General features: G+C 34.6%; 1 protein-coding gene across 2 annotated transcripts in view; it reads left to right on the top strand.

Moving 5' to 3' along the window:
- The window catches only part of LOC150079452 (calpain-7-like), a 133,377-nt gene extending 118,273 nt beyond the window's left edge, over positions 1–15,104 (top strand). For both annotated transcript variants that reach the window (XM_090384077.1, XM_090384076.1), the window contains 3 exons: positions 4,181–4,323; positions 12,700–12,792; positions 14,667–15,104. In XM_090384077.1, the coding sequence (XP_090240203.1) occupies positions 4,181–4,323; positions 12,700–12,792; positions 14,667–14,811 (381 nt within the window). In that variant the 3' untranslated portion in view covers positions 14,812–15,104. The remainder of the gene's footprint in view (positions 1–4,180; positions 4,324–12,699; positions 12,793–14,666) is intronic.
- The last annotated feature ends 256 nt before the right edge of the window (positions 15,105–15,360 follow it).

The raw sequence follows: 15,360 nt of genomic DNA, 5'->3' as shown, positions 1-15,360 counted from the left end.
TCCCCCCCAGCTTGGCTTGCGGTGTACAGCAGAGTGGAATCACTGTTTGTTAACCTCTGTTTTTAGTTTCATTTTAATAACTATATATGGTAGTTTCAGTCAAAGTATCAACAATATATACAGTGTGCATTGCTAAATAGCAATATGTGATAGCCATTTAATCACATGCACACTGACCAAAAAGCATTTCAGACTACTTATGTTAGGAATTACAGTCTGAATATTGTGCCATAGACATATTTGCTCAGGTGTACCAAAAGTATGTTTTAATTTGGGGACATGAGGGGGTGTAAAATGGGAGTCGTGAATTAAACTGGCCAGGAAGAGACATAAGTTGCTCTTATGCTTCTAAAGCCAACAGCTGTGATTATTGCATTGGAAACTGTTTTAGTGGAAATCTCTCCTATGTGAATATGGCAATATTGTTGATGGGACCAATCCAACAATATAGCAGCTTCATTGATGTACCAATCCTGCACACAAAAACAGGCTGGATAATGGATTGGATCCTCAAATTCTTCATGTTGCCTTACACATGCCATCATTCAAGCACCATACAAAGGGTACTATGTATGTATTTATGTGGGTTACTGGCGGTTTCCAGGGTTCCCCCTATGTCCGCCGTCTATTAAGCGGTAGTTATTGCCAGCAGAATTGTAATGATTCATCTAAAGAGAACGACTTGAATTTTGATACGACATCAGTGACTATTTTGAGTTTAAATTAGGTTTAGCTGCGTTTTGCGCTGGGATTACTATTTACACCCGCGCGTGCAAGGAGTTTAAGTTTAGCGTTAGTTTAGTATAGGGTGACATGAATGCACTAGGGAAGAATTAAGTTTATCGCTAGTTTAAGTTTTGGAAGTTTGGAAGGCGCGAGATAGAGTAGTATGGTGTATTAGACTAATTTAGTTTAGGATTCTTAATGCTGATAGCACTTAGATCTTTGATGTTCATTTTAGTGTGTGTGGAGTGTTGTATATGTTGTTGTGGCTGGCATCTGGCATTTAGCAGCAGGGGGCTGAAGGCAAGTAGAGCCTCAACCCCCGCTCCCGTCCCTAGCCGCGAGGAGGCAGCCAGGTTCTACTATCTTGTTTAGAATCAGTTATCAATAACACATTTTGTGTTAACTCAGCTTCAATCTATATAGGTGTGCACCCGGATCCGCAGGGCCCAATCCTGACCTAGATCGCGGGACGCACCCATAGTATTTTAAATTCAGCATTGGCTCTACATGGTTTGGAGTGTGCCCAGTTCCCGCAGGGCCCAATCCTGTCCTGGAACGACCACACCCTTAAATTTTTGGGTTGGAATTACTGAAGTAACATGGTTTGGAGTGCGCCCAATTCCCGCAGGGCCCAATCCGGACCTGGAGTTGAAGCGCACTCAATCAATACGTTGATTTCGTTGATTTACATTGATTCCAATACAGTCTGTAGCAGTGTTAATTCTTGTGTTCCTAGTTTCCTGTGGCTTGTATTCTCTTTCTACGGGAGAATACCTTTTCCGCGAAGGTGGCCAGCGCTGAGAAGGACTCGGGGCTGTCGAGTAGCATTGGCAGGTCATTGGGGTTGTAAACGTTTGTTACAATTTGGAGTTGTGTTCTAAGGTCCACATAGTAATTGCAGTCAAAGATGATATGGGACACCGTCTCAAGCTCCCCGCAAGCACAGTTGGGGGATTCAACCAGGTTGAAAGTGAAGAGCTTGGCATTTATGCTGCCATGTCCTGTTAGTAGAAACATTGTATAGAGTCCCGGGTTGATCCAGGGCTTGCTTGTTTTATTGATTTCTATAACTTCTGGCAAGTATGTAAATGTTATTCTGCCAAGGGGAGAATCGGTCCAGTCCCTTTGCCAGTCAGCTAAGTACAATTGTCTGAGCCTGTTGTTATCTTCTTTAGTTGGTAGGGCAGCATCTATGCTGTATTGTGCTATGCTCTTGGGAATGGGCTGTTTTCTTTGGTATTGCAGGAAGGTGTCAATCACATCGTATATTACTGGACGTTTCCCACAGATGACACTTAGGGCAGCGGTGGAGATGGTCCGGCAAGCCCTGGAGGTGGCCAGGAGGAAGAAGCGTTGGGCTCGCAGAAGTATTTTGCGGACTTGTCCTCTGCTCAGGCTCGGTGCCCAAGCTCCTGCAGCGTAGCAAACAGTGGGGAGGAAGAGGGTATTATAATATAGTCTTAGCGTTGATGGCTTTATCTTCCATGATTTCCTGGTTATTTTCATTAGGTTTCCTGTTAAGATTTTGGTTTTCCTTAGCAAGTACTTAGCATGAGGAATGAAACTGAGCTTGTTATCCAGCATTACCCCCAAGTATTTGTATGAATCAACCAGTTTGATTGTTGTGTTCCTAAGTTTGATCTTTGGTGGCCTACGTGGGTCAAGGTGGCCCTTTAAGAGCATCTGGCAAGTTTTCTCTGTTGAGATTGTTAGCTTATGGGTTATGCACCACTGGTCCAGATCTTCCAGGACATCCGTGGCTAGTGTTTCCAATTCCCGCCTGGAGTTTCCGTTTATAAGCAAGATTAGGTTGTCTGCAAAGGCTACCTTTGTGATTTGTGGTTGACGGGTGGCATAGAGGATACTTTGGGCCTAAATGCACCAGCAATTCGTTCGATTCTGCAAGATCATTTGCACATGAAGAAACTTTGTTCTCTCTGGGTGCTGCATCAACTGACTGAAGAGCAGATGACACGACGTGTGACTTGGTGCTGGGAGATGTTAAAAAAGTTTGATAAGGGACAATCTCGGTATGTGAACAACATCGTGACAGGCGACGAGACTTGGCTGTACTATTACGATCTGCCGACCAAGGCTCAAAACAAAGTTTGGGTCTTTGATGATGACGACACACCCGTAATTGTCAGAAAATACCGATCTGTAAAGAAGAAAATGATACCTGTATTTTTCAAATCGAGTGGAATTGTGGAACGTGTCGTTTTGGACACGCAGAAGACAGTCACAGCTAAGTGGTATACTGAACAATCCCTGCCTAAAGTCATTGGATCGATGAAGAACCTGTGGCCAAAGTCAAGAATGGACACCTGGTACCTCCATCACGATAATGCTCCAGATCACCGCGCCAAAGCCTGCACCGAATATTTGACCACGACAGGACTGAAACTTCTCGAGCACCCTCCCTACAGTCCAGACCTTGCTCCCTGCGACTTTGCACTGTTCCCGCATGTGAAAATGAAGCTAAAAGGGAGGCGGTTTTCCAGTGATGAGGACCTTCTACGGGCTTGGGACAACGAGTGTGCTTTACTCCCTAGTGAAACTTGGCAGAACTGGTTTAAAGATTGGTTTCGGAGGATGGAGAGGTGTATTGAATGTAGAGGAAATTACTTTGAAAAAATTAAATAAACAAAGCTGTATTGCAAAACTTTCCTAGTACCCTTTGTACAAGATGAGTGCAATGTTTTGTCTTGATTTTTCATAAACTGACTATACTATTAGTGCAGCAGAGCTAAACTTGTACTTGTCTGACTACATGTTCATTACCAGGACTCAGTTGTAATGCCTCTTTCACTACATAATGCACTGGCATCTTATTGTTCTTTGAGTTCTTTACAGAAGATTTCTGAAGAAGCTTAACTGTTGCAATGTCTTATATAACACTTGGTATGGTATATTATATAAGTGGAAATTATGACAGGTTGGCCCAGGTTGTACTACATGGTAGATGTCTCCTACATATTATTTTCACTTGGTAACACAGTTTAAAGCCACATGTTTTATATCTGGTGTGTAGTTCTTTATTGTCTTGACAGACTATATAATATCTAACAGTTTTTTCCTATTTGGTTAGAGTCAGAAAGCCTTTTCGTAACAACATGACTTTTACATAAATGCAGAGGTTCCCAACTTTCTCAGTTCACGACACCCTTAGTGTGTCAGTAATTTTTTCACTGCACCCCTAGGCCAAAAGAAACATCTAACAGTTCCGTTTATTAAATAGTTAGGTCCAAACAACTTAAGCAATGTTGAAACTGTGTTGTAATGTCGAGTATCGCTGTGTTTCCCTTGAAAATTTAAAATATCCCATGGCACACAGTTTGAAAACTGCTGCATAAATATAAATGGATGTCTTTAATTGTTATATCTAAAAAAAATAAAAGTATAATTAGAAACAGTCATAAAAGATATTTATAATTATATTTTTTTTTTTTCCCAGATAAAGAATGGTGAATGGACTGAAAGCACAGCAGGTGGTTGTGGAAATTACCCCATGACATACCCAAAAAATCCTATTTATCAAATATCACTGCAGTCATCGTCAGACGACAATTATCTTCTTGTTGATTTAAAAGGTCCAAAGTAAGTTGTTAGCTCATTGTGTTTTCCTTAAAAAGCAAATCTTTAAGGTTTAAGTAACAAATCTTTAATACACACATGCATTTGTGTGTATGTATGTGCATACAAGAAAGAGAGAGAGAGAGAAAATGAATGACAAGTTTTTAATTTGATTGAAAAGCAAGGAAATACAATCTTTGGTGTGTATGCAATAATATCCTTTTATATGTTTTACCAAATTTGAAAGTTGTGCAATGACATTTCTTTGCAGGTGCCTAGAGTGATGATGGCAGTGAAAAGATGTTTAAAAAAAAAAAAAAAAAAAAAAAGTGAATGCATCATATGGTGGAATCTTGTCATATGCCGCTGTAAACATTTATGTATCAAAATTCTGTCATGGTAAGAATAGCCTTGAAATTGTTGCATGGTCCAGAAGGCATTCAACTGTTACAGTTGATATAGTGACAGCTGAAGATCATGACTTATAAAACACAGATTGATACTTACCACCAATAAAGACCCTTAAGGTATCACTGGACCATCTTCAGCATTTTTAGGCAGCTTCCAACTGGAAGGAAAAAGAATGATCTATGCAACAAAAGCATTCATTACCTTTCAACCAAGCCTGTTATTCCTTCAGCTGATATCAAGCTTTGAGGATTCTAAGAGTTTGCATTATGAGAATGGATTATTTAAGAAACATGACAGATCATCACAAGGGAATATTATTCTTCATTTTTGTGCAAGCTGTATGACAGTATAAAGTCTAAGCTTCAAGGAAAGCCAAGTGAAGGCATCTTTCATCAGAACAGTGCATTCACAAACCAGATAGGTTGTAAGATGAACAATTTGTGATTGTGATTTGAACTTCTTGGCTATATGCCTCATTCTCCTGATTTTGCATCATAGATAGATATTACATCTTGAAGGTTGCTATAATCTTCTGATCCATTGGCTTCAACCTGAGGTTTTGTCTTATGGCAGAAGGTCATTTGATGCTGGGATGGAATTCATCAAACTGTGGAGGATGAGCAAAGGCATTTTCACAGATCAGGATTTTGGAGGGTAATCCTTTGTCCTGGCAACAGTCCTTCAATGACAAGATGGAATGGCATCCAAAACATACTTTGAATATGGGGATTGTATCCCAGGTCTTTGGGTTTAACATTTATACAATGAATGGGATGAGACCACACTTTAATATGCTTTATTGCCCCTGGAGTTTCCCTGCTGTACACAGACAGAGGTTTCAACTTGTAATCCCTCACTATATAACCATCAAGGGGCAGTGTTAGATGCTCCTTAGCCACTTTGAAATCTGCTGTTGTTTATTTCTCTTCTATCAATGTACATATGGCAAGGCATTCTTTTCCAAAATAAACCAGTTTCATTAACATTAAAAACTTGTGCCATAAAATGACTACCTGACTTAATTATTTTAGCCAACACTTTAGGAAACTCCTGTTGCCACTGTCTCAGCACTAGTAGCCACACCACAACAGTTACATTATGCAAATTTGCAAAAACCTTAAACCGGCTGAACTATCCATTACTTGCTGCAGAATGTCTTCCCAATTTACCTCTTTTCACATTCATGTGGTAAAAATTTTTAGTCTTTTTTTCTTCATTATCATAGGACTAAGCAGAATGCACCTGTGATTTTAATCCTTAATTTTAATCAACACAATCAGAATGCACCAGAATGTTACTTACTAATGATAGTTATCTTCATAGATGCAGAACTTTTCACCTCTTCTTTAATTCACTGGTGGTAAATCTTTTACTATGCTGTTCACTGTGGATGCAAAAAACAACCAGAGCATTTACAAGAGAAGTTATGGATTCACTGTTCTTATGCCTCTGTGTCATGTTGTATTTCTTCTTAAGACATTTGTTGGTGCTTCTTTTGAGTCTTTTATTGAGTAATAAAGGCCTTTGGAATCGCATTATTTTCCAGCCATCATTACTAGGAACATGCAAAATGTATCACAACAGATGCTCTGCACGTAAACAAGGGTAGGAATAATCTTGTGAGAAAAAAAGTGACTGACTGTAATGCTCATTGAACAACAGCTATAACCTTTGTAAATCTCACAAGTAGTTCTCTCTCTCTCTAGTAGGTGCACTAATTTTTTTAGCAATGTAGTTGCACACTTTGGAAAAATAAATCTCATTTTATAACATTAAAAATTTGCCAAGAAATAATTCAGAATTGTTCACTTTTTAATGTACCCTTTATTTTTAATCTATTATGAACACAACGGCAAAAAATACATTTTTGTTTATATTTAAAATGTGTATTTTTGATTAATAAAATTCCCCCACCTGGTGCACTTTAGATATTCAAGTCCCAGCCCACATGTGACATACCTTCACTGTTGTCATGCAGAGAAGAACATGTTGCTATAACTAGCATAGAATAGCTGCAAGCATAACCTGTTAGGATGAAAAGCCTGCCTGCCTGCTTCAACAATTGGACACCAACCAGATGCTGCAGTATAACTTTAAGCGAGCATGCATTTACAGTTAGAAATACTGTCGCTGTGCTTCAATAATTGAATGCAATAAATGCTTCTATTTTTTTTATTTTTTTATTTTTTTGTAAATTCTTGTTTTACAATAGTTATTAAGAATAGGCTTAAAAAATGTTATTTTAGTTTTTATGACCATATAAACTACTTCAATAACAAAACATTAATCATGTTGATTGAAAGTGAACAAACTAATAAAGAGGGAAACTACAATCTCAATCCTCATTGATATTACTTTAATAGATATTTTAGTTTTTAAAATTAAGTTATATATATATATATATTTTTTTTTTTTTACTGAATATATATATTATTTTTTTTTAAAATTAATTTTTGAACTTACCTAAAGTCAGAGAATAAGTAAATTAAGTATGCATAAGTTAGCCATTGTTTATACAGGGTGATTCAGGAGGAATAGTAAATATTTTGGGAGGTTATAGTATTGATTATTCTGAGTAAAAAAGTTCACATAAACATGTGTCCAATTCTCAATGGATACGGAGATACAGCTGTTTGAAACTGGCACGCACATCTCCCTGAATCAGATATGACCAAGAAGCAGTTATAACCTGATGCTGTTTGGTGTTACAAGTGTTATTAAAAATGCCGCACATCTTCGCACATGCTGAATATGCCAATATGGTGTTTGTCTATGGTTTTTGTGCTACTGCTGCTTGTAGACAATACCGTTGACTGTTTTCTAACTGCAGCATACCGGATTCAAGAGTGTTTACACCAAACTGTGTGAGACTGGTACAGTTCCCAGCACTCATATTTCTTCTGAACGTGCAAATGAACGAAATGTAGATGAAATAGAACACATTCTTCAGTCGGTAGAACGTAGTCCTACTATTAGCACCCAAAGAATTTCTACGCATGTCAGTGTTCCACAGATAAGAGTATGGCGAACATTATGTGAGCACAGCTTGAATCCATTTCACATACAGCGGGTGCAACACCTTCAACCTGGAGACAACGCCCAGCGATCGGAATTTTGTCGGTGGGTAAATTCTAATCGCCGATTAATATCCATTAATACTGTTCAGCAATGAAGCTAATTTCACCCGTGACGTTATCAAAAACACCCATAACTCTCATAGGTGGTTAGATGAAAATCCACATGCCACCGTACAAACAAATTTTCAACATCACATTCTCTGTAAATGTGTGGTTCAGTATCATCGACAATCAGTTGATTGGGCCCATTGTGTTACAGAATCGTCTTACAGGACCCATTTACCTAGAATTTCTGCAAAACGAACTTCCACTACTATTGGAGGATGTTCCCTTGGCTACAAGGATTGGTATGTACTTTCAGCATGATGGAGCTCCTGCACATTATACTTGTCTGGTGATACAATATCTAAATCGAACTTTCCCTGAACAATGGATCGGCCGCGATGGTCCCATTCATTTGCCACGAAGGTCTCCAGACCTCACTCTGCTAGATTTTTGTTTTGGGGGGATGGATGAAAAGCTTGGTATACAAAGGAAAGGTGAATACAAGAGATGAATTGCTTGCTCGCATTTTTGGATACTGCTGCCCTCATAAAGGAATACCAAGACTATCTCAGAAGAAAACATGTCATATTACCACAAGAGTTGCAAAGTGCATTGAGATTGGCGGTGGGCTTTTCGAACATTTATAGTGAACTGTAAAAAATTTGTCAATTATTTGTGTTTTATATCATTCAAAAAAGTCAATAAATACAAAGTCATTTATCGTTCTTTAATACCTCTCATAATGGCTTTGTGCACACCAGTTTCAAATAGCTACATCTCCATATCCATTGAGAATTGGACACGTGTTTATATGAACTTTTTTACTCAGAATAATCAATACTATAACCCTTCCCCCAAATATTTACTATTCCTCCGGAATCACCCTGTATATTCTGATCAGCATTTCATAAGCTGAATAAGATTTTGAATCTGAGGCCTGCAAATTCTTCTGGAAGAGTAAGAAACCTATGTAAGAACCAGGTGGATTTAGTATTTTCAGGGCTCTAAGTGGGAATACTTTCATTGAGCCCATTTTTTAAAAATATGATTATATTCAATGTCAATAAAAAAAAAAAAACTCAGATTGGTAATGGTGTTCATATACAGTAATATGATTTATATTTGATACCCACACGTGCACAAAATATAACAAGTCTTTTAATGAAAAAATTAAAACCCAGTATTTAGTGTCTCTCTGTATTTCACGTTTGGAGCGTGTACTTTTCCTTTATAAATGTAGTGTCTGATGAATGCATAAAATAAATTTAAAGCATGTATATAATGCATAAGATTAGATTTTATTTAAATGACCAATAAGAACAAAAGTACTTACTTGATATGTTGTTTTTTATTTTTTTTTCATAATATGTTTTGAAACTGACTTTGGAAACATTTCAGTAATCATTTACTTTTTTCTGACAAAAGTCTTTCTTTGATTTAATCATTTTACTTTCCTTTTCTACAATAACAAAATTTTCTCCTACATTTTTTTTGCTATGAATCAATAAAGCAGATACTTGACTTTCAGAAAAGGAAAATAATAAAGTGCTTTTTTTTTTTTTTTTTTTCTTCTTCTTCTCCTTTCTAATACAGTAAACCCCCGCTATTCGCGGGGGTTACATTCCTGAGAAATGTCACGAATACTGAGTTATGGCTCCCATAGTAATAAAGGGGTTCCGTTCCAAAGTATGTAATATATAAGAAAAACTAGTCTAAAATTTTGTCTATGTATGTATTATATGTACCTTCATAATATGACTATGTACATAGACAGTACATAGTGAAATGCAAGCATATGGCATCGAAATGAAAATAAGAAACAATTTAATATTAAACGTAATATTTATTAGAAATTTCAAACCAGCGCCTTTGCTAGCTAAAAAACTTATCCTGCCAGTGCTATCACCAGTTTTTCTAAAGTGTTGATAAAGGAGTTTTGCTTTTTCACGAATGATGAGTGAACTTAACGGAATTTTATTTTGAGTTCGGTCTTCTATCCACAGATTTAAAGCCTTTTCCATTTTTTCTAATTTAACATCACGAGTTACAGAGCAAATTTTTGAAGCAATTAGCGCGTTTTCATGGACACTATGGCGGATTTTTTCTTCCAATTTTTTGATTGATCATACCGTTGACTCATTGATTTTATAATGTTTTGCCACTGAGGAGACACTTTCACCATTAGAAAATTTGTCTAATAACTCAATTTTATTTGCTAATGTCATCACCTTTGATCTTTTCACATTTCCCTTGTTATTCGTAGCCATATTTTTGTACAGGTTAGAAAGAACTTGTCCACAATAAAGTCACTTTCTTCCGTTAACACACTCCAAAAAGTCTGTTTTACACTGCAAAACGGTAAATTTATCACTTTTGTAAGCATATCAATTTATAAATACGACGAAACCTTCTATGACAAGCACATAACACATACTGAACAAGGATTAGCGAGAAACATCCACGCTCGTGATTTTGTCACCACTCTCCCCCCACCCACTGAGCGCTGTTTTGACCGGGAAAGATTATTTTAGCCACACCCATGTTTTTTTATGGCGGAAAATATTCACGGCACTTTAAAATTCACATTTTTTTAGGTTTCATTTTATATTAAATCAGCGATCGCAAATATGCGAAACCGCGAATAGTGGGGGTTTACTGTACAGTATATCTTTTCTCATATTTTCCTACTTTTAAGCTCCTGGTTAATAAATGCATTTTGTGATTTATCATTATTTTTCGTTTAATTTCTAAAACTGAAACCACATTCAGATATTTACCTACTCACACACTTGTGCAAACACAGAATAAATAAATTAAAATAAAAAAAAAAAAAATAAAGTTCAATAGAACTGATCAGTATTTTAATTCCATTTCTAATTCAACATTGTATGTGACTTGCTATATTTCTGTGGAAAAAAATTTTTTTCCACTTGGTGTTTTAGATAGTTGCATTTATTATTTTGACAGTTGCATTTATTCAAATGTTTCACTGCAGCAACAAAATCTTAAGCATGATTTTATTATAAGTTTTTCAAGATTTAGGTAAAAACTTCAGGATTCATTTTCATTCTTAGTTCTCTTTATTATTAACATTTTTAATAGTTTTAGGATTGCAGAAAAAACTTGCTTTTTAAACCGTTTTCACTAGCGATTCTTTTAAATTAACAAATATATGTTACCAATATATGAAGTTCAGTCATCACATAATGATGTATAAAAAGAAATTCCTGAAAGACCTTTGTAAAATGTTTTTTTGTTCTTGATGCAAGCTGCAATAGGAAGGATCAGTTAACATATGTGTGAATTGGGCTAAATAACTTCCCATAAATTTATTTGTAGAAGCTAGCTATATTTGTATTTAGTAAGTAAAATATTTTTAGAAACAAGAAAACAACAAATGTATTTATTTTATTATTATTTTTTTTTACTTTGTGAGCATCTTTATACATCTGTAGTGCCTTAAATATAATGATTTCATGTACCTCTAAATTCTGGGAATTCCAAGCAGCTGTTTATGCTTAATTCCACTGGTTCGAAACCAGCTCAAAATTTGGCCCTGTCTTACAGACCAAACTCTGCTGGGGGGAGGGAACTTATTCTCAACTATATAAAAAAAATCATATTCAAAGTTTGTTAGCTACACAAATACTTTAAGTTAATCAACTAAACATTAAAAGTTCTCTGTGATGAGTGTTCCTTTATAAATCAAAAAAATTTTTACTCCAGCAGCAAATTCTCAAAACTTACTTTTTATCCACTTGCTTTATTAAGTACAAATTACAATGTAAATATTGAAAATTTGGCACGATTATGGTATAGATCAGAGTATGGTTTAGCTTCTTGCATTCAGACATTAGTAGCAGGTGTACTGTATACACTGCTAGGTGCGCAGTTATTCAGACAGATGTTGGATATAGATTCTATTTAATGATATTTGTTAATGCTATCATTGTCAATATATTTATAAAGTTATCATTGTTATATTTTTGAAATTTGTAATATGTCTATTTTCCCTTGTATACAATATGCAAAAGAAATAAGGAATATTCAATCTCATAATTGAGTAAAATTTAATAGACCTTATTGCAATTACAGCTCTCTAATTTTTAATCAGTTAGATATAGAAGGAATACTAATTTATTCCCATATCATGCTGGCTAAAACTAGAAAAAAAAAGTATTTGTACCAAACTGTAATCCTATTTAATCACATCCCTTTGTGATTATTTTACTTTCACATTTTTTACCAAGATATAGTAGAGGAATATCATTTCATCCCCAGTGTCCTGTTGGCTAAAAATATGAAAACTGCAATTGAAACCTATGAAATTGCAACACATCCACTCTAAACACATCTAAACTAAATCCAATCAAAATCATCTAAACAAAATCAGTCTAAACAATTATGCACCTAACAGTGTAGGTGCATGATAGGTGAGATGTGCTTCAAACATATGAACAATGCAGGAAGCTCAGCTGTGCCCATTGGCCTATAAAGAATTATGCTAAAAAATCCTTTATTTTTGCATAATTCTTTATAGGCCAATGGGCATGTCAGACATCAGTAGCATCATTTAAAAAAATCCATTGTCACTTGTGACATTGAGATTATCTAACCTCCCCCCTCCCTCCATGTAATAAATTCTCACAAAATCTCTTACTACTTCAAAGTGGTAATGTAATATATAGATGACCCTTAATTGTAATGAAAACAAATTTGTCCTCAAAGCTCTTTCTATATTGTCAATATATTTAGTATATATATTGACAATATAGTTCTAAAGAATAAGATTGCAATTGAAATAACAGATTACATAGTCATTTCTAATAAGAAATAAAATCAAAGGTACTATTGCTTTCATTTGCAGACAGTATCAGGTGGGATTTGATGTAGTGACAGTGAATGTAAATAATTCTTCTGCTCCTGGCTACTTCAGTAGGAAGAATTCAGGAACATTTAGGTAAGAGTTACTCAATTAATTTCCATCTTTCTATATTGCTTTCAGTTTGGTAGTATGGAACTGGAGGAGAGATATTGTAGTGTATTTTCTTTGAGTGTTCTATTCATTAGTATAGCTCTAGGTATTTGTCCCCAAAGCTCTTTGTATCATCATAATTCATTAAAATGATTTCCAAATCAATAGCACCTTCAAAAGACTTCAGATAATTTTGAATAATTCCTGGGTGAGACATACAAGTATATGCTGTTTTGTCTAAGAACCCAAAATTTCTTAAGTGAGTAAGATACATTTAGCAAATGAAAAGAATATGAAATGCCTTTGTTCACCATGAAGTTTGGATCAGTGTTTTTCAAGGTATTTATGAATTAGAACTTGCTTAACCAGTGTCAATAGAAAAAATAAAGGGGACTATTCAACTGGGTTGGATTTGGAAGAAAGTTAGCTTTTTTTAAGAATCAGTGGTGGAAAGAATTTTAGGAAACTCAAGAGTAAAATCTGTAAATTTGGAGGGAAGGGGGACAAAATTGTTGAGACTAGAAGAAAAACCTAATGGTGGGGGTAGTTTGAACCCAAGAAATTTGAAATTTTTAATTTTTTTTTCAGTTGAACAAAATTTGATTGAGTATGTGTAAATCACAATGATTTATTCAGATAGATTTCTATTTTAGTTCTTAGGAGCTTTCACTTTGTTTTTAAGGCAAGGTGAAGGCATTCCATTACATCGTGGAAATACTAGCATTCTTGAAACTCTTTTATTTGTCTCATTCCTTGCAATACATGACAACCAATTAAATAGTGGTACTATAACCATGTCAATGAGATATTGTATGTGAAGGTCCATTGGGAAGATATTAAGTAACTTTGTCTATTGTTATGCTATTTTTTCATCATTGAAGTAGTGATGAAAAACGTTGCATGCATGTATGTTGTATTTCTTTTAATAATGATTTGTCTTTTCATTTCAATATATTTTTTTTGTCTTTAGCATTAATTAATAATTTGGCCTTTTTTTACTTGCTGTTTATATTTATGTAGGGAGTTTTTGTCGAGTTTAAAAAACATGTAAATGAAGAAAATAATTTTAAAATATAATTTTGTTTCATAATGGCATGAATAATTTAATCAGTTGTGTGTATTAAAAGTTTTGTGCATTCCAGTTTCTAAAACTTGGTGGAAGGAACAGGTGATGTTTACATGCTGTAATTAATTTTCATTTATGTGTTATATTTTAAAATAAACTTAGTTTTTGAACTAGTAACAGCAGCTCGAAAAACTTTTAATGCAGATTATTAGTTTTATCTGATAATCTGCATTTGGCTTTATTCATTTCTGTGCTTTATCTTTTAATCTCTATATTAGGAATAGAGGGACAGTGGTTAAACAGAAATGAAATCATCAATGCCGAGTGTTTTAAAGAATTTTATTGTAATTTAATAAATGTATTATATAAACATATCTTATATTTTAATAATGTACTATTCTAGTGTATTTCTTGTCTTGAACTAAAGTTTAATCTGTATTATGTGATTTTTTTTTTTAACACTTCCCAGTGTATGTTGAAAAGTGAAACGTTGCATATTACTGTGGATATCTCTTTCTAACAGAGCATAATCTACCAATTATTTGTATTTGATAAACATTTTTTAAGAAGATAGGTCGTCTTCAGTTGTTCAGATATTTTTGTGGAACAGCAATCACCTTGAGCAAGTTTCAAATAACTTAGATTTTTAAATTTACATAAGTTTTCTGATAATTGTAAATGTTGTAGATGTAAATGTTTGAAACTCTAAATTATCTGTAAATTAAAGTTTAGGAAAATATATATTTAATACGTTTGATTACCTCAGCATAAACTTTGTCTCTTTCTTTAACAGGTCAGGATTTACTATTTTGGAGATTTTTAATACACCAGCAGGGACCTATAACATTATCCCTTCCACATTTTATCCTGGACAAAAGGGGCCTTTCTTTCTAAACATCCAAGCATCTTGTTCTGTTAAAGTATCTCGACTGAAATAGATAATTCATCAGAATTCATTAGTTTGCTATGTGCACATCTCTCACAGTTCTCTGTCGTTTTTTATTACACACAAGTATAGCATTTAACATTTGTATAAAACCATGTAGCATAGACTTTCTTTCACTTAAAACACATTAAAGTCGCCAAAGTAAGGGAATATAACTCATTTATGCACAAAACAAAGCTTATTTTTTTGTGATTAATACCCTTGTAGACTCTTGAAGAAATGTACAGTGTACAGGTTAGGAAAAAAAATTGTAGTGGTCTGGTCTAATTCTTCTTATAAATCCCCTCCAAAACAAAGGATATATGTATAAATATCTCAAATTAAGGTTGAATATAGTATCTAGTTTCCTTCTGTAAATATTTGTAAACTCACAAAAATTTTATCTTTCTGGAATAGTAAATGAAGAGCATTATGCCCAAATTTATTATACCAGATATTATTTATCATGTAATAAAAATATAAATGTTTGTGTTATAAAATTATAAAAATAATAAAAGCCGGTGTATATGAAAATTAAAGAACACAGAAGCTGTATTTGAAA

This window comes from Mastigoproctus giganteus, chromosome 10 (assembly GCF_048544385.1).
Source record: "Mastigoproctus giganteus isolate SK-2022 chromosome 10, ASM4854438v1, whole genome shotgun sequence".
NCBI classification, from domain to species: Eukaryota; Metazoa; Arthropoda; class Arachnida; order Uropygi; family Thelyphonidae; genus Mastigoproctus; species Mastigoproctus giganteus.
The sequence above is the reverse complement of the archived record's forward strand: the minus strand, read 5'-3'. Positions and strand labels throughout refer to the sequence as shown.